The sequence below is a fragment of the Myodes glareolus genome, chromosome 15 (assembly GCF_982192425.1).
Source record: "Myodes glareolus chromosome 15, mMyoGla1.1, whole genome shotgun sequence".
NCBI classification, from domain to species: Eukaryota; Metazoa; Chordata; class Mammalia; order Rodentia; family Cricetidae; genus Myodes; species Myodes glareolus.
The window spans coordinates 70,113,678-70,140,604 of record NC_142040.1 but is presented as its reverse complement, the minus strand read 5'-3'; the positions used below and the strand labels follow the sequence as shown (position 1 = coordinate 70,140,604).

Genomic DNA, 26,927 nt, shown 5'->3' with positions numbered 1-26,927 from the left:
AGCAGACACAACAACAGTGCAACAGAGTGAATTAAGAGAGAAACAGTAATTTCACATCATTTAACATAATTCACAAAGCTAAATGCCCACATATTTTAACTATTTGCCTTTGAAGAGAGTATGTGATTTACTCCAATGAAGTTTTCCTGAGTAGCAAGTTAAATAATTTTGTGTCCTATGACTTCACACAATTATTCCCAGAAATGTACAAATGCTGTTTATATAGAATTTTTCAAATAACAACATCATATTCTTTTTCAAAAATGAATTGCTATTAAAATGATGGTTTACCTGCTCCTGAGAAATGCATCATGGGGTAATCAAACCTGCTCATCTTTTATAGAATCCGTCATGTATTTGATCAATACTCAATGGAAACAAACCAAGATTCGCTATCTCATTATCCTGCTAATACATCTCAAGCCCTGAAACCAAGATGTGCTCTGACAATGATAATTGTTCCAACGAGCAGTATCATCACATTGCAATACCGACATGTCACCTGCCAAGGACAAAACAGTCAGAACAACAGCCCAGGTCCTCTGTGCACCTTACAATGTCTTCTTCCCACTGTTCATTTGACTTTGAACCAGTAAGATTTTTTTCTTTCAATTTTGGAAGACATGCATACTTGAAAATATAAAAAATGGTTAAAAAATCACACAATATCCCTAAATTATTTCATAATGGAAATTAAAATTGCATACAAATTTCCATTACTTGATTAATGTTATGGTGTATTGAGGCAAAAAATATATAAATTTGTCAAAGATTTTTTTAAAAAAATTTAGTTTAGGGATTTAAATTATATTTCTTTTCTTTCTTTAGAACTTTTGGATTTATATGTAGAGTTGCTTGGGCTAGTAACAAACTTAGGCAATATTCTTGAGGCCGTGGAGTGTATGTGTTGGAGGATGATGGGGTAATGTGGAAGAATTTAGTGGGGGAAACAGAGGACATTTTGCCTTGGATGAAAATACTGTCTTCAGCACCAATAACTACACCGGAAGACACTCTAATTCCAAGCACCTGAAGTTGACAATTTCTGCCTTTACGGAAAACCGAAGTCACGCTCTGGAGGCAAGGTTCTAGAAAACTGAGCTGGAAGGTCAAGACTGGTCATCGTAGAGTTCATCAAAGAAGAGCCCTGAACATGGGTCAGAAGTCAATTGGGAACGACCGTTCCTTGAAGGTCAAGGAGACCTGGTCAGTTTGTGTTTCAGACAGTCGTTTTGTCCTTGATCAACCAACCCTTCCCATTCTGACTAGATGGAGGAGAAAAATTTCCAGGAACTGCCATAGTTGATCCCACTACTTGTATGGGATGCCGGGAGCAAGGGCTACTGAGCGTGAGGGAAACACCCCAATAGGCTCCCACACATATAAACTGACTACAAGAGCACACAGCAGCCTTCCGGAAAGGCTGCACTTTACATGTCATTGTTCCCAGGAGACGAGCAGAGAGGGACAGGCAGCGCTAGAGCTGATGTCTCCGACTCAGTGGCTGAGAATGAGTCCTGACCCTCAGGCTTCTGTCTCCTCGGTCAGGAAGTGCTGTCCTTTAAACCCACAATACTGTGTCTCACACACATGTCAGCCTTTCAGGATGAAACAGTCCACAAAACAGACAGGCCCCTGCAGCAGGCGAAGCCTTCACTTCTCAGATTTGATTATTTTCCCAGTCAACTTCTACTTCTGAGTCCCAACCTCAGTAAATACAAAGGCTGGGATGCTTTTTTTTTACAGAGAGCTTTAGACCCTACAGGTTATATTAGCATAGACACCATGATACACAGTCATTTTCTCATGAAATTAACTGGGTACTTTAAGAATATCTAAGACCATATGTGGTTGGCCATGTATATATGTTTGCAAAGCTTTGAGGAGACCATATCTGCAATTTCCAGTTCTTATCTGACTTAGCTGAACATCTGTTCCAGATATATTAAATCTGTTGCAGGTACATTAAATCCCAATTAAACTACACAGTGTCCAATAATACAGAAAGGCCAGAGGTCCCCTAAGTTCTGTCTGCACGTCATCCTTTAAATCACAGCAATGTAAGTAAAATGATGGGGTATGTACTGAAAAAAACAATCAACCCAGAAGAAGACAGCAGATGTGGGCTAGTCCTCTTACAGACTCCCACAGCCATATCTATCGGCAGGAGCAGTCATGGCAATAGCAGGGGCTCTTGACTAGGTCCCAAGAACTGTACTGAGCACCTCACACCTATTAACAAACGGACGTTTAAAATAGTCTCAGCAGGAATAGCGCTGTCAGCTATACTTGCCCAATCACAGAGTCACTCTCTGCTAGCAATAAAACCGTGAACGGGATTTGTTTTCCTGGAAACACGTCACAGGGCTGTCTCACATAGCGCGTATTGCTTTCTTTCAACACACTTCCCATTTCTGTTCTGTGGGTGGGGGTATCTAATACATCGTTTTGCGAAGTGGCCTGCTGCAGTAAAAGAACTGAAAACAAATGGATACTTAATGTCGCCTTCAGGAGTTGAAAAGCTAAAATCATTGTCAATATGAGAAAGTTGTTCTTGTTTTCTCAACACGAAATTTCTTTCTCTGCTAACTGCGAAGCTCATTCTCAAATATTAAATGCTTCAATATCACCTTCTCCATGAACCTTTCATTGATGGCCAAATGTCCAGGGAATATTAACCTTGTCCCACCATGCTACCTTAGCTGGCCCTGTCCCGCCATGCTACCTTAGCTGGCCCTGTCCTGCCATGCTACCTTAGCTGACCCTGTCCCGCCATGCTACCTTAGCTGACCCTGTCCCGCCATGCTACCTTAGCTGACCCTGTCCCGCCATGCTACCTTAGCTGACCCTGTCCCGCCATGCTGCCTTAGCTGACCCTGTCCTGCCATGCTACCTTAGCTGACCCTGTCCTGCCATGCTGTCTTAGCTGACCCTGTCCCGCCATGCTACCTTAGCTAACCCTGTACTGCCATGCTTAGTTCTCCACAGACCCAATTCCAAGAAGTTTCAATTGTATCCTGTGTACTGCATTGCACCAAAAGGGTCTTGAAAAATGGAATGGAAGTTGAAACTATGGGAACGTAGGTACTCCGGTGGCACAATGGGTTAGCATGGGGTACTTTTATAAAAACCACAGGCATCTAAGGCAATAGCAGGAGGATGCTGAGTGGCAGCAGAGATGGAGACTGGGAACTCCTTGCAGTGCAGACAAAGTCCTCCGCCATGAGTATGGAAATCACAGTAGCAGCAGGGGGACAACAGGGTGGAAAGGAAGACACTCACTTAAGAGACAGGAGCAAAGAACCCAGCAGACGGGAAACACATGCGCACAGGCTGAGTGGCAGGAAGGCATGTGTCAGACTCCACATGTGGAGATTTCTTGCCTTACTTTTCAGTTCTGGAGCTCAAGAAGATGATGGGACTTCATCTATCGATCTTAAAGACACTTTAGACTCTAATGAAACTTGGCTAATGCAATATTTTAGGTCTTTAATAATTTCCCAAGTCATTTCTATAAAAACATACTTCAATTATACATAAATAAAACGTGAGAGCAGGAGTGTGGCTGTGAAAATCACCTGTAGAGGCGTGTGAAAACCCGAGACACAGGAAGACCGTCAAAGGACAGAGTTTACAGAGTTCATCTCAAAGAATTATTTACCATTCTAAAAGTACATTAAGAAACAAAAAACCCAAAGAGAATTGAGCAAGCCTTGAACAGGCGCCCAAGGAGATGTCTTATGAGACTGTTAATTTAGGATAATCAGCAGAAAAATAAACATGCAAATGATGCCCACGTCAGGAAGGGGAATTCCTCACACTCTCAATGTTAGCTAAATTTATGCTTCTCGGGAAGACCAGAAATACATTCTGGAGTCAAACTTTTACTTTTGACAAGATAATTTAGAAAACTTTTTATGCAGGCCATGAAAAATAATTGCACCAAATCTCACACACCTCTGTAGCAGTGGAGAAATCGGCATTCATTTCTGCATTCTTGCTACTTGATCTTTGGAGAAGCATAAGAATGATTTGAAAATGAAGAACTCTTTTGGTTTGTTTGAAATGAGAGTAAACCCTTACCGCAATACTAAATGAAAGGGGTAGCAGCTGGCCTATTGCAAGCACTAGGTAGGGCTAAGTGAAGCATGTAGTGGTGATTATGTACCAAGGTGTTATTACAAATTACAAAATAAAGGGAAAGCCAGATAATTATTTGTAAGATTATTATGGTCATAGTAACCACAAATTGTTCTGCAGAATATAAACACTGACTTAATTTAAAACGAACCATGTATCCTTTTTACCTACAGCAGAGGCTTCTTTTTCATGGGTTCTAAAAGAACCAGCCACTTTCCCAAGACACTGAGAAGATGTTTAGTACCTAGTGGTGCTAAACTGGTTATAGTCTCTCAAACTTAATTAGTAACCTATTTATGAGTTGCCATTTGGGGAAGTTCCAGGGAGGCGGTTCCCTAGAAATAGTAGCCCAACCCATCCACCACCTCAAAATGGACCCGAGGACAGAACTCCAAGGACTTCTTCCACAAGCAGGCTTAGAGCTGACGAGGCTGCTCTGTGAACAGAGAGGCATCAACATCTCACCTGTGCCTCTGTATCCAGAATCTCTATTAGCCCTTGTCAGCTGATTCCAATTTGGAAAATAATTTATGTGATCACTGAAACTTTAATGGTTCCAAGATGACCTGGATCACACATATAGACTTTACTCTGACTTAAATCCAACACATGTCCTTGTCTTGTTGCCTTTTCAAGCTGGACTGATGCAGAGACATGACCCGAAGTTGGTGAGGGGCTCAAATAATGCAGGGTCTGTTCCTTTAGAGCTGCACATGAAAGAGAAGGCTGAGGAAGCAGAGTTGTCAGAAGCACAAAGGCCAAAGATGTACTTTTAGTTCGCAATGCTTTGCAAAGAATTTTACAGAGCCTGGGAGTATAACCAGTGTTTTTATTTCATACTGTAGCTCCCAAGTGGTTCTTTATAACGGTTTATCTTCTTCTTATTTATCATTAGGTACTACTATTGTGTAATGAGGAGGAAATACTAAATATATTCTCATAAATTGATAATCCAATGAAGGCAGATTCATCTCTCTGTACCAAAAATCTTGAAAAGAAATGGAAAATTAATGGAGCCCAGTCATGAAGGAGAAAAACCTTACAACGGGAATCGGAAAAATTCAGCAATGTCTGGGTCACACTGGCTCATGGTGATACCTCACAGTGGTGGACATGCCCCTGTCCCTGGGGTCTAGTGGTTGCCTGTGAACTTTGTCCCTATTTCTTATTACATATCTTCTCACATGGAGATATACTGGTACTACATCATCTATCAATTCTAGTAGCTCTCAGAGTTTCTGGTCTCACATAATGGAGGACCTTTAACAGCTTCCATTGATGTGGATTATATGCTGTGGTATTTGGTGGAGTATTTAGAACAAACTACTGTTATAGCATGGATGCTGGTACATGCCTTGTGGTCTTACGAAAATGCCCACGAACTGTCACGTGGGAGAAAAAAAAATCATGGAAAGGCAATTGGTCTCTTAGTATTGTGAAGACCATTTGATTTTGAGGGCTCTCTGAAATAGTCTCAACACACACCACCCCCCTCTGAGAATTCCCAAGAACACTTGAAGAGATCCCCATGTTTGCATCTGGGGTCCAGTATCTCCCCATGCGAGAAGATATGGGACAAGGTTCAGAAAGCAGCCATGTAGACCCTAAGGCTTTCTATCTTGTTGAATCTAGACTTGGTTTCCACCATGATAGACAACAGAGACAGCACATTATCCCCCTTCCCTTGACCATGGCTTCCATGTGCTGAGCTAGTTTGATTCATATGTTTCACTTTTCTTGGTAGTATTTCTATCTTTGCTGGTGGTGTTCCTCCCTGGAACTAGGAAAAGTCACTTCACAAAATGCCTCCCACTCTTAATACTATGAATCATATGGCTATGTGGTGTTGCGTTTTACAGCATTTTCATAACTGGATGTCTCAAAGGTTCTCTCGTGAACTAAGAGGACAGATTGGAGCTCCGCAGTGAATAATGCGCTCGCAGTAACCACACTGCAGATATTCTATTTGGGTCCTGTCTGCTCACAGTGGAATTCTATACATGATTGATTCTTGATGTTTATGCATTGATTTGAAAGCTCAAAATTATATACATTTTCTCAAAAATTCGTCATAAATGAGTTCTCATGAGTTTCCCAATGAATGGCAGAATTATCCACACTATAGTAGAGCTCAAATTCATCACCACACTAAATAAAGAAATAATCACTCTTGTAAGATATATTGGACAACTTAATTTCTGGTTAACTTACATGTCATTTTCTCCCAAGCTGTTCTTTTTTTCCCATATTGGTCCAGCTTTAGTTATGATTTTGACTGACAGTATTTTTATTATTTATTGGCTGAGATACTATCACCCTTAACTGTCATATATGTATCTCCAAGGATGCTTGAGCTAAACGAAGTTCTAGATCCATATTCATTCGGGCCAAGCCATGCAGGACACTGAGAAGCTGTGGTTCCTAGCATCCTCTATAAATTGCTTGTGTTGGTCACTTGTTCTGTCTCATTTAACTAAAGCTACAGTCTCGGAAGCCATCCTTCTACTGACTCAGGGACACACGCTGAGGAAATTGCCGGGTGCCAAAGGTTGCTCATGTTTTACATACTGTTCAGGACAGTGTGTTTCACAAAGAGACTTGGAAAATATTTTACAACTTACACCATACATTAGTGAGGCTGGGCAGTTACTGCTCTTCATAGCATTTGAAAGACAAATATACCGTGATTTCACATTTATTTTTAATCAGTCCTTAGGAAGAAAAACAACAAAAGCTTCAAATATCACAAATCAAGTACCACTTGCTCAGGTATTGAAACAGCTTCCTATTTAATAATTTTTTCCAGGCTGATTTAGACTTACTTAGTGTTGTTTCAGTCCTTTTTGAGTAGGGATTAGGAGACTCAAGGGCACGATGCCAGGTTCAATTTAGCATTAGCTAGCTCACAGCTATTCCAGCTAATGAAGCCATTGATTGAATAATCACAAGGGACTCCCCAAATCTGATGTGCTTACGCTAATTAGATGGATGTATCTGAGAGCGCTACACATCTACGCGCTGTTTCTAGACCCAGAGCGTCCACGGCAGATCCTATGGCCCCGCACAGTGGACCGCTGTGCTGGCTGAACCTTGGGCCTTCACACTCACTCGCTTCCATCCCTCCGTTGAGAAGGTCTGGCACTTGTTGGACCTGTCAGAGGAGTTAGGGATCTAGGAAAGCAGCAAGGAGATTAGGTTTTACCGGTACTGCATTCTTGCTGCTTGACTCTGCTTCTACCAGTTCTAGCAAGTTCCTTCAGGCCCAAGGGTGGTGACAGCTTCTGTCAGTTTGTTGCTAACTCCTGGGAGCTTCAGAGTGTGCTGTGTGCTCCTTTAATCTTGCCTATCTCGTTGTAAATAGTCTCTTAATTAAATTGCTTTTAGTTAAACTCCTTTGAATAGAAATAGAATCTTTATTCTATCTGATCCCTAACTGATAGACATACAGGGAACGACTACCATTTGAATTTTCAGATCCTTTCAACACTAGGCATTAGCAATATACTGATAGCCCAAATTATAGTTGTGTCTAAGATTTCCGTTTTCCCCCTTAAATTTTATACAGTGACTTTTAGTCTTAAAGTGCTTCTGAAATTGTTAAGAACAAATTTCTTTCCTGAATGACAACAATCCGCGCGTGGCCGTGGCTCAGAATTCTTTGGCACAAAAGTTCAGGTGCTGTCTTCATCATCCGGCACTTAAACATATAGAATTTTAATGGCCCAAATTAGAAAACAGCCAAATAGCAATCAACATTCCAAAGGACCAGTGAGTTGTAATATATTTTTACAATCTAACTCTATTTAGTACTGAAAAAGTTAACTACTGTTTTGCAAAACAAAATGAACAAGTCTCACAGTTACAATGCAAAGCAGATACTATGTGACTGAGCTCCTATGGATCCCAGGAGGCATACAAAGGTCTGAAGAGCCGCTGCCTTGCTAGAGGGCGGTTTGCTTTAGTTCCTTTTCCTTTCTTTAAAGCTGTATGCCAGAGCTTAGGAGAAAATCTTAGCTATCTGTAATCAGACTACTCAGTACATTATAGAAAGTACATAAGCTTCCTTAAAAGACAGAACAATGGCAAAATATATCTGCAATAATTGGAGTGTTTAACTGCCTGTAAGGCATAGAAGTAAAGGGTCATGCCATCTGCGGAGGACTCTGAGCACACACTTCAAGAGAAGAAACGAGTTCACTAGACACTCCTTTAATGCCCTTTAAGTCTATGAGAGCCTCTCAACTGAGAAGCTAAGTGTGGTTACTTATTACGATAAAATATCATAATACTTATCTTTTCAACTATTTCACTTTGTTGTTTGATTTCTGAAATACTTTATACCATTTCCATCTTTCTTGTCGTTATCCATTTAGCTTTTGAGAAATGATCTTTAATGTGTTTGTGTATGTCTCTGAGTGAGAATGTGTATGTGCGCATGAAGGTTCCTATGGAGTCCAGAGGGCAGAAGCAGATCCCTCGTGCTGGAGTTGGACATGGCTGTGAGCTGCCTGCCATGCTGCTGAGAGACAAACTCAGGTCCTCTACAAAGGCTGTGTGCGCAGGAAACCACTTGCTGCCTCTCCAGCTCTTGTTTGCTCTTAAGATTTTCTAAAAATAAATACAACATTCCTATATGTTTTGATAATAGTTTAGATTTCCAAGGAATAGAAGTTTTATTATGAAATACTTTTGTTTTGTAAATAGTGCATAACTTTCTCACCGAAGTCAATGCTTCCCAGAAGTGTGTGTGTGTACATATATATGTATATATACCACATACACATATTTGATTCCCTATATTATAATTTTGTTTTTATTTTTTATGAATTATTATCAGTGAATGTGAACTTTTTCTTTGATATCTTTATTTTCTCTCTGACCCTTCATGTCAAAATTTCCTAATTAGATATTTTTATAATCACACGAGAGAAGTTGAAAATATATTCAATATGTTGTTTTCAAAATATTTTCTTACTTGCTATTTATTGGTTGAGATAGAAACTCATATAATCCAGGCTGGCCCCTGCAGTTTTGACAAACCAGGCTGGCCTCTGTAGTTTTGATTTTCCTCCTGCCATGATATACAAAGGAATGAGATTCAGTTACGTCCCACCCTTGGGACTGAGGAATTGGCAGTGTGCCAATGAAACCTCTTGCATGGCCTCTACTTATCAACTATAAACCTTCCTTTTCTTTTCAGCATCCTATCTAAATGTGCATGGGAAAGGTCGAATTAGTGCTTTTTATTTATTGTTTTTATTTTTGAGATTACAATGACATAATTTACCCTTTTTCTCTCTGTCTTTAGTATTAGTTTCTATTCTGTCTTACAGTTTGCTTCATTTAACTCTGCATTCACTGCAGTTGCTGGCAGAGTTGTGCCTAGTCTTTTAACTTCTATCCATTTCCTTGATCTTGTTTCATGTAAAGATAATGTAACAGTTTTATTTTTGTTACTTGCATGCCTGTATTATTGATATTTTCAGGAGATACTTCAATGTGCTTATAGAAAGAGTGAGGTTGATATAATGGGGTTAAATTTCTTATTTTAATTTGCTTGCCTCTGATTTTTTTCTCTTTCAATTATTCATCTGTTCCCTACTTTCTACTTATTAAGGGATAACTTTTTTCCAAAACTAATAATCAAATATGCTACTCTATTGTATGAAAAGGAGACATCTATTTCATGCTCCCCTCAGCAAGAAGCCATGCTGTGCTGTATGTTGCTCTCTCTGTAATAAGGTCTGTGCATGAAATATTAGTTAAACATAATTTGATATCATAACTCCATTAAAAGCAATGACAATAGTACATTTTAAAATATAGATCTAGAGATTATATAGAGTATATAGAGTATAATGCCAAGTATAATGCCAACTCTGCATTCTATTCTATGAGTATAAATCAGGAATTTAGCTTTGAGCATGTCTGGATAAGCACAATGCGTATCTAGAATAATAGTGGTATTATATAAACTACAGAGAAATGATACTATAGAGAAATTAGTATGTAGATTAAATTTTTTTTTTATTTTCCGAGACAGGGTTTCTCTGTAGTTTTTGGTGCCTGTCCTGGAACTAGCTCTTGTAGACCAGGCTGGCCTCGAACTCACAGGGATTCGCCTGCCTCTGCCTCCCGAGTGCTGGGATTAAAGGCGTGCGCCACCATCGCCCGGCTGTAGATTAAATTATTTTAAAAACAACTATGTTATCTTACTCTTACATATTTCGTTTTTATGACAAACCTTGATGTGCAGTCAAGAAAATTTAATTTTTTAAAAAGCTTTACTGATTTTTAAATGATTGCATTACAAAGATAAAGTGTATTTTAATAGTGTGATATTGTCATTTGTGAAAATTTGTGGAAATAAGTCCACAGAACTTTATTCTAGGACCTGCACTCTTTATTTCTAAGCTTCAACCTTTCTAGGTGTAAAACATACCTAATAATGAGTAAGTCCTTAAATACTATAGAAATAATGCAATTTAAATATAGAAATGTGAAGTTGTTGCCAATTACTTTGGCATAGCACAGAGTTGTTAAAATTGGCTATATTATAGGGAAAACCTATCTTGTTATACAATTGGGGTCATGGAGATCTCTGCCAGCAAAGATCCACACCTGTCACAGTTGATTTTAATGCAGTCATTGTGTTAGTTAAACAAATAAATACATATGCGTTCATAAACTATGTTTGTCTAGAAGTCGAAACTTTGGTTAAAAACGTAGATCTACCTGCTGACTTGGAGACTTCATAACCTAACTGGTGATGGGGAAATTGTTGAGAGAGAAGAAAGATAAAGATATTATGAAGCTTTTATTACATATGGCTCATGTAGCAGTTTGAATAAGAAATGTCTCTATATCCGACATTTGTTTCCCAGCTGGTGGTGATATTTGAGGAGGCTTAGGACAGGGAGACTTTTGGGAAGAATTACATCACTGGGGCAGGGCTTGAGAGTGCATACCCTGCCCCACTTCCATTTGGTTCTCTGTTTCCTGGTGTGATAAAAAATGGGATCAGAGAGCTCCCTACTATGCCTGCCTGATGCCATGCCTTCCCCGCCATTATGGACCACCACTCCACAACCCTAAGCCAAAGCAAACTCTTTCTTCCATATGTTGTCATGGTCATGGTGTGTTTTGTTGTTGTTTGTTTGTTTTTGTTTTGTGTGTTCAGAGAAAGGGTTTCTCTGTGTAACAGTCCTAGCTGTCCTGGAACTTGCTCTTGTAGACCAGGCTAGCCTCGAACTCATAGAGATCTGCCTGCCTCTGCCTCCTGAGTGCTGGGATTAAAGGCATGTGCCACCGCTGTCTGGCTTCTGTAGTGGTATTTGATCACAACAACAATAAGCAACTAGCATAACCTGCAATGATGTTATGTTTTAAGAAATCACAGTACTCTTATTCAATTTAGTTCCCTTTTATGGGTTGCTGAGGCTGGGGATGTAGCTCAGTTTGTAGTGAGTCGCCAAGTATGAACATTCCATTGCAGTGTGTGGAGACACATGCCTGTAATTCTAGCATCCTAGAGACGGAGGAGTTAGGATCAGGGGTTCAAGGTCATCTTTGACTCCACACACAGTGAGTGAGAAGACAGTCTGGGCCCCACGGGACCGCCTTAAGAAAAAAGAGATGCCAAGACATGACACCCAGAGGGGCTTCTGTTCAACTTACTTTCACCTGCAGAGTAATCCTGGGGGTCGAGTATTCCTGACTCCTGCAGAGAGCGGATGCAGGAGTCCACCAGCTCTAGGCCTGTTGTAAGCTCGTCTTCGATGTCTTTCTGTCCATCTGAAAAGGGACAGAAAGTGGTCAACACGATAAGGCAATACTAGAGCTCCAAGTCAGTAGCTCTCAACCTGTAGGTCACGTTCCCTTTGGGGGCATCAAAGGGCACTTTCACAGGGGTTGCATGCCACCTGCATGTCAGATGTTTACATCACAATACACAATAGAAGCAAACTACAGGTATAAAGTAGCAATTAAATAATTTTATGGTTGCGTGTCATCACAACACGAGGGACTGTATTAAAGGGTCTCAAGAGTAGGAAGGCTGAGAAGCACTATTTTAGGTTATTATTTAACAATCAATACTACATCTAACAGACAGCATCTTTGCAAGCCTTGCCATCAAACAGAGAAGCAAAAGCTAATCAATTATGTGTACCCTTGGAGGAGATTCAGTTGTCAGAAAATTAAGAGAAGTTAGCCCCTCATCCCAATCATGAGCGGTCACAACTTTACTTAATTCCTACTGTCTTTTTATTTTTCCAATTCACTTTTAGAAATCTAAAGTTGATGAGAAAACGAATGAGTGGAGGTGCATCTAGCAGAAGGAAGATGGCATCACGTGGCCATACTTTACCTTGTGTCTGCCAGTGAAACTGCTCTCCTGCTGAACTGCAAGAAAGAGAACACACAGCTGTAATGAACCGAGTAGCAGAGAGAGGCCTCTAAACACAAGATATGCAGGGAACTCAGAGCAGGAGAGGTAGCTTCCTGAAACTTGCTTTAAGTCTTCGCGAAGGAAAAGGGTCCCGCTGAGATAGAATCTTAATTTTAATGCATTTAAAAATGCATTAAAGGATAATGACATATATCCTTTTTTGATTCACAGGTAATACCATACAATACATGAACACTATTCAGTAAATTTCGTAAAGGTAGCTCATTTTTTTTTTCACAAATCCTATCCATTAAGCAATAGCTTATGGATAATACGCTTTATTCATTTTTAGTTATTTTGAAATATAAGTCTGCATAGTATTAGACATTGTAATGTAGCCAAATAAAGAAATATATATCCCCCTTTAATTAAAAAAAACAAAATAAAGTAGCTTTTTGCCTTTATTTCAACATTTTCTATGAATCCTTCTTTCCAGCTGATTATTGTGGCTTAAACAATGTGGCTTAAAAATAATAACATATTACCACCAACTGAACATTTTCTCCTAACAAAATATCTTATAAAAACGGTCCAGCTAGGAGTTGCTCATCTATCTATCTATCGATCGATGATCAATCGATCGATCGATTGATCGGTCTGTCTGTCTGTCTGTCTATCATAGGCAAGTGACATTTCAGAGTAGGCCTGTATACATGACTGACTTATTTTGCATCACTTATTAACTACAACATAAGTAAATACACTTGAAATTTCTGTTCGTGAACAATTTCCATTGTACGTTCTTCTAACGGTACTATCATTTCCAGTCAATAACTGAGGAGAAACAAGGCTATCAGTGACAGATACCATTTTGAGAATGATTTTCTTCAGGCATTTCACCAGGTCTTTGTCTTGATCAAGCAGCTTCTATGAATGGCTCATCAGTCCCTTAACAGTAAGTGAATTTTAGACCCTTGATTTGTACCTCAGAGGCAGCTTCGGAATCCGTTGATCTGGGAAAGGGGAATTCTGGTAGAAGCCAGCACCCAGAAAAGCCATGATTGATGTAAGTGAGAGCAAGAACGGCCCCTTCAGATACGAATGACTGCTACAGCATGCCTTGCTCCTGAACCAACTCACATTAGCAAAACGGAAAAGCCTTTAACAATGCTAAGCACTGTAAGGCAGATCTGACACATAAAAAGGTAGCTACAGATTCATTTCCATGAAGCTCTTACGCGCATTAAAGAGATAGAAAATCATACAAAAGCTATTTATAGCCACACAGTCCCACCCTTACCGTAGGAATGTAACACACAAATCAATATTTTCTAAAGTGACCAGGAGGGCAGGCTCCTTAGTCGGTATCACAGAATATAAGGCTGCTCCACATTAAAGCTCCAAGAATCACCATGGTACGACTTAACCACAGCCATCATGGCCACACTAAACCCTTAAGAATGCTATTCACTGAGCATCTGCTGTCATGATTCTACTATTGCACATCAATTCATTGGACATTTCCCCAAACTAGTATTCGGGCATCTTGATTCTGAGTGACTCTAAGTGCATATTGTTTGTGTCATAATCATCTGTGGCACTTCTTAAATGTATAGGTGAAGCCCCACCTATAGAAGCCTAAAAACTCAGAAAATATGTAGGCTCAGCTGAGTGTCTGCTGTAAGCAATAAGGTTCCATAGCCCTAATGTGCTCTGAATGCTAGAATCACTAAGGAAGACCCTCATGGTCAGGTTACTGCTGATCCAGGCTTTATTACTCTGCATTTTAAGGCTGGACAGACTTTGAAGGTAGTATAACTTTCTTAGTGTGCATGCCATCAGTTTATACAAGAATAGAAAACATTCTCTCACTGTAGCGGGATGAATAGTGGTTTCCCTCCGAAACAAACTCGAGATCAAAGTCTTGGAACTTGTGCAAGGCAGTCTGCTTTTAGACAGGGCTTTGAGGACCTATTATCAGTTAACTGTCTTCAGTCAGATCATGTCCAGTGGGGACTTAAACACGAGATCCTTATAAGAGACAGAAGAGGACCCACAGAGACATGGGAATGGCCAGGTGAAGATGGGGGTGAAGACTGGGGTGACTCGGACATGGGTCAGTGGAAACCACACAACCAGGAAGAGTTTTTTGGGGGGAGGAATTTCCTGTCTTTTAAAGCCTGTCACTCAGCCGACACAATGGCTTCAAACTTTTGGTCTCCAAAACTGTGAGAATAAAGTTGTGCTGTTTTGAAGCCAGGAAGATGTGGTAACTGTCATGGCAGCCTCTGATAGCTCTAATACTACTTTTCCCCTGATACAATGAGAGGATTGCTACTACCTTCACACTATTGCAGGCTGAAAGCAATCCATGCATTTGGTACTAAGACCACATATACAGTAGGTCCTTTTCTCAACACGCACCAACGTCTTTCTTCCTTTTAACAGAAGAACTTAGTGATGCTAAGGATTGTGACTATATAGCAACTAAGAGTCTCATCAAGGCTTTGAACTGACTTGCATAACACAATGCCAACCTCTCACCCACAGTACAAAGTCCCTCACTGGGGTGTGGAGGATAGATACGTCTTAAGCTTCCTCATGTCTAAAGCAGTGCAAGTGAGTGAACCATCCCTTGAGGTCATCTGTGTCCTGTTCTCCCCATGTGGGACACTGAGATGCACATTGCTCCAGGCCATTACATATAGACAAGGTTACACACAGCCTCAAGGGAGGAAGAGAAGGGTGACATTTCCTGCCCCAGCATGGAAAGGCAGGCATGGGTTCTCTGAACGCTCTACCAGGTTAAGCCCTGTATTTGGATGGGTCTATAAGGACGGACACTTCTGCCAGCCTACACAGAACACAGGTGAGAAATAAGGGGTTGCGGTTTAGAAACTCTGAAATTGAAGGTTGATTCTATAGAACTCACGCCACACTAACCACTAGAGAAATGCATCATTGTTGGTGTTCACAGGCAGTTCTTCTTCTTGACTAACGCCTTGCAGGTGATGAAGCTGGATGGAAGGGGCCCGAGGCAATCACTGCAAAGAGAAGGTGGGGCCTCTGCTAATGCTCATTTGGGGGTTTGTCTGTTCCTCTACAATAGGTGAATCACTGCATAACATTATATCACCAGATAGTCATCCTTTGGCTCATCCCTTTATAAAGGGTTTCAGTTTTATGATGTCATAGACATGATAAGGAACATTATTATTATTATTACTACAATAGAAAAAACCCACTATTGATGGTAATATAGAAATGTTCTCTCAGGAAGAAAAATCATATTCCTTTGGGGCAGACAAAAAGCATTAATCACTTCAGAGTCTTCCTTGATTTCTTTCAGATAGTTAGAACGCATTAGCAGTAAGACTGATCACAGAGTGCAGACATCCCCAGAGGAACCTGGTTTGGGTTTTGTTTCCTTAAATGCGTACTTTCCTTTCTCTGCTCTAGGATTCTATGTAACTGCGTGGTTTATGTGCCCGATTTCTTCCCTTAAGAAGAGCTATAAGATGGATACAACTTTAAAAAACAAAACCCCAAACCCCCAAAGCTCAACTATTCACTAAAGGATCAAGGGTCAGGCCTGTATCTCAGATATTCTCGTATCCAGGATTAGGGATTAGTAATTAGTAAACATCCTCAATTATATAAGTGAATTTAGTACAATGGAAAAAAATCCATTTGTAGAAAGACATAATTCATTTCCCCTCCGTGCCACATGTGAGGAAAATGACAGAATCATGCTTGCAAAATCGAGGTCCTCTGAACATTTCTAGCTGGGAACCGATAACTTCCATGTTCTGAGGTCATGAAGTTTGTGTGTGGTGGGTGAGCCTAGTTTAGATCGAAGAATCACCTTGAGTTCCCTGCAAAGTGGGTCCCACCATTGTCTTCCCTGATGATCACCTCAGCCGCCTATGAGCCATTTCTAATAAAGAACAGAGATGAAAGTTCAGAGGTGACACAGAGCAAGCCGTCGCTACTGATACTTTCTCTCAAATATATTTTCCTTTGTGGCTTCCGGGTGCCTGAAGCACCAGTCTCCACCCCGAACTGTGCGGGCCATGATTGCTCCCAACTTCTTTCAAAATGAAATAAAGGTACAGAATCACGACGCTCGTGTTAGGTTTGCTTTGAAGCTGAGCACAGCACCTAAAACACAGGCCAGGGAAGCTATTGTAAAATAAATTGCTTTCAAACTCATGTTTGATTCTACCCTACAGGGACAAAGATCCTCATATTGATGGCATCTGTATGTCTTGACCCTTGGCTCTAATAGAAAATAGCTTTTAGTAGTTAATTTCTATGCAGTACCTCACACTATGGGCAATGATTGCAAAATAAAATGACCTTAGTTCAAAGTCTTAGATACTGTCGGAATGATATGTGTATGATAAAAACGGTAAGAAATGGATCTGTCTGGTTTGTGGTATTTTGCTGCAGGCCACTGCTGTCTTTTTATCTGTGTGTTCTGTTTCCTAGGCTGAGGGTGAGCATCTCTCCTTTTCCCTTTGGCTACTGTCCCTGAAATAGCCCCAGCCGAACAGCGCAGTCAGAATATCTTGCATGTAAATGACATGTTGAGTTCTTTCTTAGATCACAAAACTTTCTGCTTTGATTATTACAACAAAATATACACTTTTATTGCTACTACAAACATTTTCATAGGGCTTCAAAAGTTAGCATGAGGAGCATCATGCTGAACCAGGAAGTCACACATGTGCAGTACTGGGCAGGGTGGTCTCTGGAGATCAGACCCTGTGGAGCTGGAGTCCAGCTCTGGCACATCCAGTTCACAATACTGTAGGCAAGACTTGAACATAGGACAAACTGTGAGGATTCAGTCAGTTCCTTTTTCTTAGGTGTTTAAACGTGTGCTGATTAGAGGCTTAGAGCACCTAAGAAGTATGCAGCGGCTTAAAACTGCTTATGAATAATAGCTGGCTATGACTATAACCATTTATTATAAATTACTGAATGTCAGTGCCAGTAATTATAAACTGATTGATTATGGCTTACTCTCCCTTTTTTCTTTGTGGTGCATGGAAGTTGGCGGTGGGAGGGTCTAAATGGGAGTAATCATGGAGAAACGTGGACAGCGGGTACATGAAACGGCCATGCATGGTGACTCTGCACCTTTACTGTTGGTCACCACAGGTCCTGAGAGGATGCCACAGCACAGATGACACATTTTCTTGGCGAGCACCCTTTTGTGGTTTTGAGGAAACACAGAGAGAGAGAGAGAGACATCACCAGATCAACCCACTTTCACTGTAGTTTGCTACCTGGATGTTCCCAAAGGGCTCGTGTGTTAAAGGCATGGTCCCAAGGACATTATGGAAAGACTGGCATTCTTGAGAGAGTTTTTTTTAAAGTCATTGATGATGACTCCAAACAGGCATTGTGGGGCTTTGGCCTCTTCCTCTCTTTTGGGTGACGAGTGGGGTGAGGCGTTTGCCTCATCACGTGTTCTCATTGCGATGTGATCAGGAATACATTTTACCAATTACTGACAGAAACCTGCAAAATTGGGGACCCAAGCAACCATTTGAATCTTTGTATATGAGTTATCTCAGGTATCTTGTTACAGTGACAGAAAGTGTATTAACGTAAGTGCCAATGAGGTGGGGTCGTCTCCGGGCCTGTCTCCCAGCACAGAGCTGGGAGCAAGAGTCTGTTAAAGGAGTTTGTGCCAAGCCCATGGGGGCCTTTGACAGGTCGGCTGTCTAACCGGTAGTTTTCTCATTTGAGAGACAGGGATAGCTTTCTCATAGGGACTTACGAAAATTAAGACTGTAAAGAACTTAAACCCACAGAACAGTGATGAGAGCATAGGATTTGATATCATGAGGGACGTTGTGAATGGAATCCCAAGGAGAAAATGCTTGGGAAACAAGAGCTTCCACGAAAAGAAAGAATGAGTTCACAACATGAGCTTCCATGGGACAGCCACAGAATTCAACTTGTCTTTGCTTGGGAACCGATAAATACTAACGCACGAATATATCATAGGTTCTACAGAGCTTGTGATATCTTCCACTAAAACTAAAATAGAAAGCAAAACAGGGGTGTAGGATTTAAAAAGAAAGGCGGCTTGCTTTTGAGCTGTAAGTTTCTTCAATCAGCGCCACACAGGCAGCCTGCCTCTCCTGGCATTTGCCGTCACTTTTGCTACAGTGAAAACCAGGACCATTTTCTGTTCCCAAAACCACGTGAGGAAATATAGAGGACTTACATTGTTATTATGGATTTCTTTTCAGTTTGAAGCAGAAGAAATCTGCATTCCTAAGCTAATTGTGTTGGCACTGATGACGGACATAATACATAGCAGCTGATACGAGAAAGCACACATGCTCCCCCAGGGAAGCAGAGTATAAGTGGCTCCTGTGTGTATCTCAAAGGGCCCCAACACTGTCACGTGTGGGAGTGAGCCAGCCAGAACTAAGGAAGACAGAAAAAGCATGGACTCCGTTTGGGTTTCATTCCTTTGAGGGAATTTTCCACAACCACAAAGAATTAGCTCGAAGCTCCATCGTCCAAAATGTGCTGGCTTACACAAAAGCCGAACTCTTACCATGGGAAGGAAATCAATCCAAGTTTCTCTTCTTGAAATTAATTTTGTAGCTTCAGAGTTGATTGTTGCTATATTACAAGAAGCATATTATGTATAATATCCAATATTAAAAGCAGCAACAAATGGTGTATTATAAAATATGAATTTCTCATGCTGTATCTCCTTCCACAGCCTCCTGAGAACCTTCTCGTGTATGGGTTAGAAATTATTTTTGAAATGACTTTACTGGTACACAAGACATTTATTGTAGTTGGAGAAATACATCTAACTACTTTAGAAAATAAACTATCATAATATCTTTGTCAGCAAGCGTCCACAAACTTGAGTATAGTAAATTGTAATTTTTGATCACTAGGCGTACTGTTGCAAATTGCACACAAATCCTCCAGCTTTTCACTTATCTATTCTTACTTAATATGTGCGCATGTGTGTGTGTGTTACAAATATGTCAAAGCCTGGGTACTGATTTGACTTGAAAAATATGGGTTTGTTTGTAAATCTGAAGTTTATTCCTTATATTTTCATTGGAAATATATGCAAAAAATAGTCTTTTAGTTCTCAAGAAGGAGAAAAAGTGTGAATAGCAATATATGATTTGTAAAAATGAAATCCCACTTTGACTTTCTATATAGAAGACAGCACATGGCATCAATGGACAGTAGTGGCCATGGCGATTTCAGTCTTCACTTTCTGAAGGGCAGCAGCAACCTCTAACCATGCAAGCCCAAAGGTTTAGTGAAACATTCAGTGATGCAAATGATGTACAAATATTCATAATCACCAAGGGCTAGAGTACCAGCAAATGTAACTCATCAACTGAGCAGTGAATGGTACCAATGTATCACACTACGGAAACCTCTTCAGCAAAGGATGGTTTTTGATGTGCACTAGGTAATGATTCTCAAAAGACTAAGCTTCCTTAAAGAAGCAATAGTCTTGAAATACAAAACTAGAAGACTGGAGAAAAGATCGATGATAGCCAAGTATGAAGGACAGGAACAGGGGTACTGCAGAATGAGCAAGCCATGCCATGATGTAATGGTTCTGAACTGACAATGGCGGTGGTACACTCTCATAGAACCAAGAACATACAAATCTCTCTCTCTCTCTCTCTCTCTCTCTCTCTCTCTCTCTCTCTCTCTCTCCTATCTCACCTCTTTCTTACACACAGGGGGGGAGAGATGGAGAGAGAAGTACATTAAAAACAGAAAATTGTGGATTATACCAATGTCTTACATATTAAATTGTAGAGGGAAACAGGCAAAGTTACAGGCAACATTTCTATGTAAATTATCTTGTATTTCCATAGACTCATAACTAGTTACTGATAAAAACCAAAACAAAAGTGGAGTATGGTTTGACAATGCTTCGTTTTCTTTCTCCTGAGCTGTTTTCTTCTGAAGACAACACGCCGCTCAGTGGTTCTCCCGTGTAATATAAACTAGAACAAAATGAAGCCTGGGGATATTGGGATAATGACAGAGAAAGGAAGGGGTGGCGATGGGAGGACAGAAACGATGAAGGGATGAAAGGGCGGTGTTCACTTGAGATTATCCTTTTGTTCTTCATTCTGACTAGAGCTGACTGGACCTGCCCAGGTTCACTGATGCTTTCCTAGGTGATATCTCAGCAACATACGCTACCAAGCACACTGCCAATCGGGCAAGATCGGAGCTGTCATATGTGAAAACTCAAGGGCTTTGCCTCAGAGTCACTGCTCATCAGGACCCGAAACTCCTTTCCATCTTCGGCCTGTGATTTCAAGGAAAGCTTAAAGTGATATTTTGGTTTCATATATGGGAGCAAAATGCAAGTTTTTATGCATGCCCTTTAGATCCAGAAGATCTCACAATGCAATGGATTGTCTATCTGCAAACATTTATTAGAGGTAGGCTGTTGCCTGGTGGATATTCTACCGTTCTTTCTGCAAATCTGCAGGTAATTGCAGAGTCTGTTTTGCTGTGTGTCTTATAAAGCACTCTCTGCATGCCTGGAAATTGGTCTCCTTGACTAATTACATATATCCATTGCTTTCCATATGTATTGTGCTAGAAACTAAAATCACACATTTAAAGCTACTTTCCAATGTTCAGTCCAGAAGATTTGAAATGTAAAGATTTGATCAGACACTTCCCTTTGCAGGTAGAAACCGGCTGTTTATTCTGAGCGACTGGGCTCATGAAGGAAGGAAGATTTGAATCAGAGTTCTTGCTAAACAACAGTAATGCTTGCAAAACGTCTCAAATTTCTTACAGAGCCACATTGGTGATGACAGCCATTTTCTCTTAAAGTCTGTATACTCTTCTCAGAAAGAGAATGTGAAATTATGTCTCAGTGACCTGACCAAACTTCCATTTATATGTGCACAAAGAACATACTTTGCAAACACCACTGAATGCTATCCCTCATGACTGGATGTCTTTTGGTTTCAGTTATGTCTGTCCAATGTATAAACTTGAGTAAACTAATTTTCCTCTCTCTAATTAAGCCCATTGCAATATTCCACTCGTTCAAGCTTCCTGTTCAGTGAAACATTATTTTCACTTATCAGGGTTCTGTGATGTGTTCTCAGTGGCTTCTAATTGGGGACAATTATAAGAAAATAAATCTACACTCAGCAGTGCAGTTGTCATTACCACATCCCTGCTCTGCTCCTGAGGACTTCCTGTTTGTTGAAGACAACATGGAACTGGAATGAGAGTGAGGTCTGAAGAAACACACAGCCAGCGAGGACATCCTTGATTTTAATTTGTTGGTTTAATACAGCTTTTGAGGAAATCGCAAAATCCTCCTCGCCTGATGTACTTAATGGCTTTAATGGAATGGGGGGCGATGTTGACTTAGTTCTTAGCAGACTCATGGAGTCTTACAGCCCTGGAGAAATGGCTGGGCGGAGCCATTTGCTCCGAAAAGGCCCCATACACAATGATAGGCATGTACACAAACGTGGTAACAAAACCTGGGGTTTTGTGCAGTAATTATAAACAACTTAATTGCAAAAGAAAGAAATAAGGGCACTCAGAGGAGGTGACTGACACATTGTTGCATAAGTGAAGGGAGGGAAAGGCCTCTAGAACTTGAGGGAAGGTTAAAACTGAAGGCTGTCAACCTAGGAGAAAATCCTGCCTCTCCCCAAGCGCCAGCTTCCCTTCATTTTCCTTTTGTAGTTAAGAAAGAACAAGGAAATCAAATGACTTTCATTTTCTTTTACTTGTAATTGATAAGAGTAATCTGATTTCTCTACAGAAATATCAGGTGATTCTTTGAAAGTGTTGTGTTAATAGAAAAAAACAGACACAATGGGGTGAAACGTTGATATGAGAAATTTTGATGAGCATATTCATACATGTGCATGCATATGTGAGTTCACGTGCACAGACATACATACACACAATGCACAGAGTCTCTCTCTCTCTCTCTCTCTCTTACACACACACACACACACACACACACACACACACACACACACACACACCATGACCACACACAACAAGAACAAAAACAAGACCATCCCTTTTGCCCTCATTTAGACTGGGGACATTTGCGAAATGTCAGTATCTAACCCTAGGGTCAATGATGCCTGGGGAATGAGATTTCAGTGTGGCTGGGTGAAATAAATACACCGTGCATCAGGGTCATACTTCAACGCTCTCATTTTCTTCCTTTGTAAAGATTCAATCAAGAACTCTTCATGCCATCAGTAGGAACTGTGCATTCTGTCGGGATGTGCAGCTGAGTCTGTGAGTTTAAAGGCTCTCACAACTGTTTAAAAGAAAGAGTAAGCCTGTGCTATGTGTTAACGTCGTCTGAAATATTTTCCTGTGAAGTCAAAAGTATCCAACAGCTGTTCTTTACTGAGATGAATTTGCATAGCGGGGGATTTGTATGGACTCTTTCTTTTTCTTTTTTTTTCTTCCGGGTTCCTTTTTGGAGGCAGGTGTTCAGTGACTTGCGTGCCCCTAGCTTGTGTTCTACAACTTAAAATGAAAGAGGACAAAGGTTTTTTGGAAGTGGACTCAGCAAAGTCATGGAGATGTCAAGAAATCAAACAATAACTGTTAGACTGATCCATTACAGCTCCCAGAAAGCTGTTAATTCTGATGAAACACGTCTTAAGTCATCCACTAGACACCCCCCACCCCAACCCCAGCCTCTAGGAAGAAATGGTTTCTATACCACTCCTTGAGTCTGGACTGGCCAGTGACCTGTTTCTACTAATAAAAGGGAGGAGTTGGAAGTGGGGAAGAGTACAGCTTTTAAATTTCTAACTTTGCAGGCTGGGTCTTAGGAGATCTTCAGTGGTTAGTCCTTCAATAAACAAAAGTACCTCTGGGACACCAGCTTCCATAAATGATGTTTGGTTACACTATGACAACCATGCTACGAGAAAGCCCAAGCTGGCCAGCTGGAAAGACAGGAGCTGCCCAGAGGCACACTGAGTTGGCAGATATGTGAGAGAAATGGTCTTGAACTTTACTTCTGAGCTCGGCTGGTAGGGTGAATGACTCTGGTTAATGCCATGAGGAATGGCATGAGAGCTCCCCCTGGATGCCCTACTTGGATTCTCTCCCCACAAGCTCTGGGGCGAGTATATTTGTGCTGCTGCCCCTGAGCTTGGGAAGGTTTGTTAAGGTGTAACCAATAATCAAAACAGTGTGCACAGCATACAGTGCTCCTTAGGAACCAACACGAAGGGAACACGTCAAATGACAGACTATTAAATGTATGAATCATCCTGAATTTCTGCAAGGCAATTTTATCCTCAATAAAAGGATATGCGCAGAAACAATGGGTTAAGTACTGTGTATTGTCTTCATTGCAGAATGAGTCAATCTTGTATTTTATTTAATTTTTAAAAGGAGTGCTAGATATACTTCATATTCTGGATTTCTGCAATTGAGACTTAAAGCAAAACTATTAAAGCGCTAAGTTTTATTACTTTAAGAAAATTATAGTTCAGAATGGAAACAAAATGCAAATTATCAAGAGATGATGACACAGAAAGTGATATAAATCAGAACGTGTTAAGTGTGTTAAGGTCTGGACTGGAGAGAAATTTCCCCCAGATTTCCAACACCAGGGAGGACTTCTGGGTGCAAACACGGTTTGGTCCAGGACTTGAAAGAAATGGTGGGACAAAATTCAATAAAAGACTATATGAGAGTATTGACATGGCAGACTTCTAACATGAGACAACCACGAAAGAATTCAATTGACGACTTATTTAAGTCAGGTCAACAGTTTTAGATGATTCTACAAGTGGGTGGAAAGAATTATGTAGGATGCACTTTGGGCTGTGAGATACTACCATGAGCCCATGGTTAAAAGGAGGCACACGGATTGGGGGGGGGTGAAGAAAGAGCAAGTCTCATTCATGGGAGAAGCTAGATGACATGGTCAAACAGCCATCACACAGGCACAGAAATGGGGTTCTGCTCCAGGGGCACCTGGCTTTAGATCCCTCCCATTCTCTGGACACACAGGTATCTCAGGTGCTCCTACACAGAATGCTCGAATTCCTTATGTAATGACAATTTACAAGGGGAAATATCTCGTAAAGTGACATAACATTTGTGTGTGCATGTATATTCCATGCCAAATTTTTATAGAAATTTTATTTTAATGCAGTCATTGCAGCAGTAAACCTCAATGTTATAATTCAAACAACATAAACATGCCCAATATCATGAGCTACCATAGAGATGAACATCAAGAGCAAAATGAGGTATTGCCTTACATCTCGTTGGAGAATTTTATTATCTTTCTTTTTATTTATTCCTTGTGTCTTTCACATCACATCTCCTAATCTCACCTATCTCCCACCCCACTCCCAAATAAAACTAAATAAATTTTAAGAGAAGAAATGGAAAAAGGACAATAGAAGAAGGAGGAGGAGGAGAAGAAGAAGGAGGAGGAAGAAGAGGAGGAGGAGGAGGAAGAGGAGGAGGAGGAGGAAGAGGAGGAGGAGGAAGAAGAGGAGAAGGAGGAGAAGGAGAAGAAGAAGGAGAAGGAGGAAGAGGAGGAGGAGGAAGAGGAGAAGGAGGAGGAGAAGAAGGAGGAGGAAGAGGAAAAGGAGGAGGAAGAGGAGGAAGAGGAAGAGGAGAAGGAGGAGGAAGAGAAGGAGAAGGAGGGGAAGGGGAAGAAGAAGAAGAAAAGGAGGAGGAGGAAGAGGAGGAGGAGGAAGTAGAGGAGAAGGAGGAGGAAGAGGAAAAGGAGGAGGAAGAGGAGGAAGAGGAAGAGGAGAAGGAGGAGGAAGAGAAGGAGAAGGAGGGGAAGGGGAAGAAGAAGAAGAAAAGGAGGAGGAGGAGGAGGAGGAGGAAGTAGAGGAGAAGGAGGAGGAAGAAGAGGAGGAGGAGGAGGAGGAAAATCTCATCATGGAAGCTGCAGTGTGACACAGTGAGTCCTGCATTAAAACCCTTTATCCACAAATATTTTTACATCAGGGGTTCATCCCAAAGAATCATTGGTCTGGTCTGAGGTCACTGGTCTCTGCTACACCATCAAGACTGGGCTCTCGCTGGGACTCTTCCTGGACATCCTGTTGCTGCCCTGTGACACGGAGATCTTGCAGTTCTGGGTTTACAGGACCGACCCTTCTCCCACTGCCATGCTCCAGGACATCACGGATGGGGTGGATGTTGGGGTGGGCCGGCATATAATCCTAGTTATGGGCCTGGGTAGTTACAGGGTTGGTCAGCCCTTTATCTCTCCGCCATTTTAGCCACCAGAGTGAGCTCTACAGCATTGCCCGGGTTGATTCACCCCTCGCAGCGATGAGCAATAAGCAGGGTCGTTTCTGCCTCTTTCAAGTCTTCAGGGTCAGTTCCCCCACACCTACATTTCCAGAGCGAGTTTAGGGGCCCCTCTCCCTAGTGCTGCAGCTGATGAGGGGCAGAAACAGTTCTCCGGGCCTGACCTCAGGGTCAGCCCCCCCCCCCCCCCCCCGCCCGCCCTCAGATGTTCATGGGGAGGGGGCGTGCATCTGTCCTCTGCCCAGGCTGCAGTGTGACAGATGAGTAATGGGACAGCTCTCCCATGCTCCCAATGCCAGGGCTGGCTCACTCACACCTCCTGCAGTAGGGTCAGCTCTATTGTGCTGCCCTGGCAAGGTGCAGGGTCCACTTTTCTGAGTGCTGCACCCCCACCAACTGCAACATCTGGGAGAGCAGGCCCTTCATCTCACCTGGTCAACACAGAGAGTAAGCTTTTAAATTAAGACTTTTATTTTTTTGAGATTATAACATAATTACATTCCCCTCTTCTTCCTCCCTCCATACCCTTCCATATGTGATCTTTTCAAGTTCAAGGTCTATTTATTTATTTTATATCCTGACTATATTCCCCCCTTCTCCTCTTATTCCTTGCCCCTACCTTCCCTTCTCTCACCTCAAGCAACTCCTCCTCTGTTTCTGTACAGAAAGGGGCAGGTGCTGTGGCACAATGGTTTCACCCTGTAAAGATTTGTTTCTTGTACTTGTTTCATAAAATGCTGATTGGCCAGTAGCCAGACAGGAAGTAGATGTGGGGAAATGAGAGCAGAAGAATTTTGGGAAGAGGAAAGAGTAAGTCAGCAGTCGTCATCCAGACACAGAAAGCAAGATGTTACTGCCTCGCCAACAAAAGGTACCAAGCCACCTGGCTAACACAGACAAGAATTATGGGCTAATATAAGTTATAAGAGTTAATAAGAAGCCAGAGCTAATAGGCCAGTCAGTTTATAATTAATGTAGACCTCTGTGTGGGACCTGGTGGGACAGAAAACTTGGTCAATAGGCAGACCTCCCATGGATATCAGCAAAGCATGGCATATCATGT

The 26,927-nt window shown here is 41.3% G+C and overlaps 1 protein-coding gene across 4 annotated transcripts in view; it reads right to left on the bottom strand.

The window, feature by feature from the left end:
* The window catches only part of Ctnnd2 (catenin delta 2), an 804,341-nt gene that overhangs the window by 378,569 nt on the left and 398,845 nt on the right, over positions 1-26,927 (bottom strand). For all 4 annotated transcript variants that reach the window (XM_085676585.2, XM_087896972.1, XM_087896974.1 and 1 more), the window contains 2 exons: positions 12,509-12,543; positions 11,818-11,934 (listed from right to left, as the gene is read on the bottom strand). In XM_085676585.2, the coding sequence (XP_085532711.2) occupies positions 11,818-11,934; positions 12,509-12,543 (152 nt within the window). The remainder of the gene's footprint in view (positions 1-11,817; positions 11,935-12,508; positions 12,544-26,927) is intronic.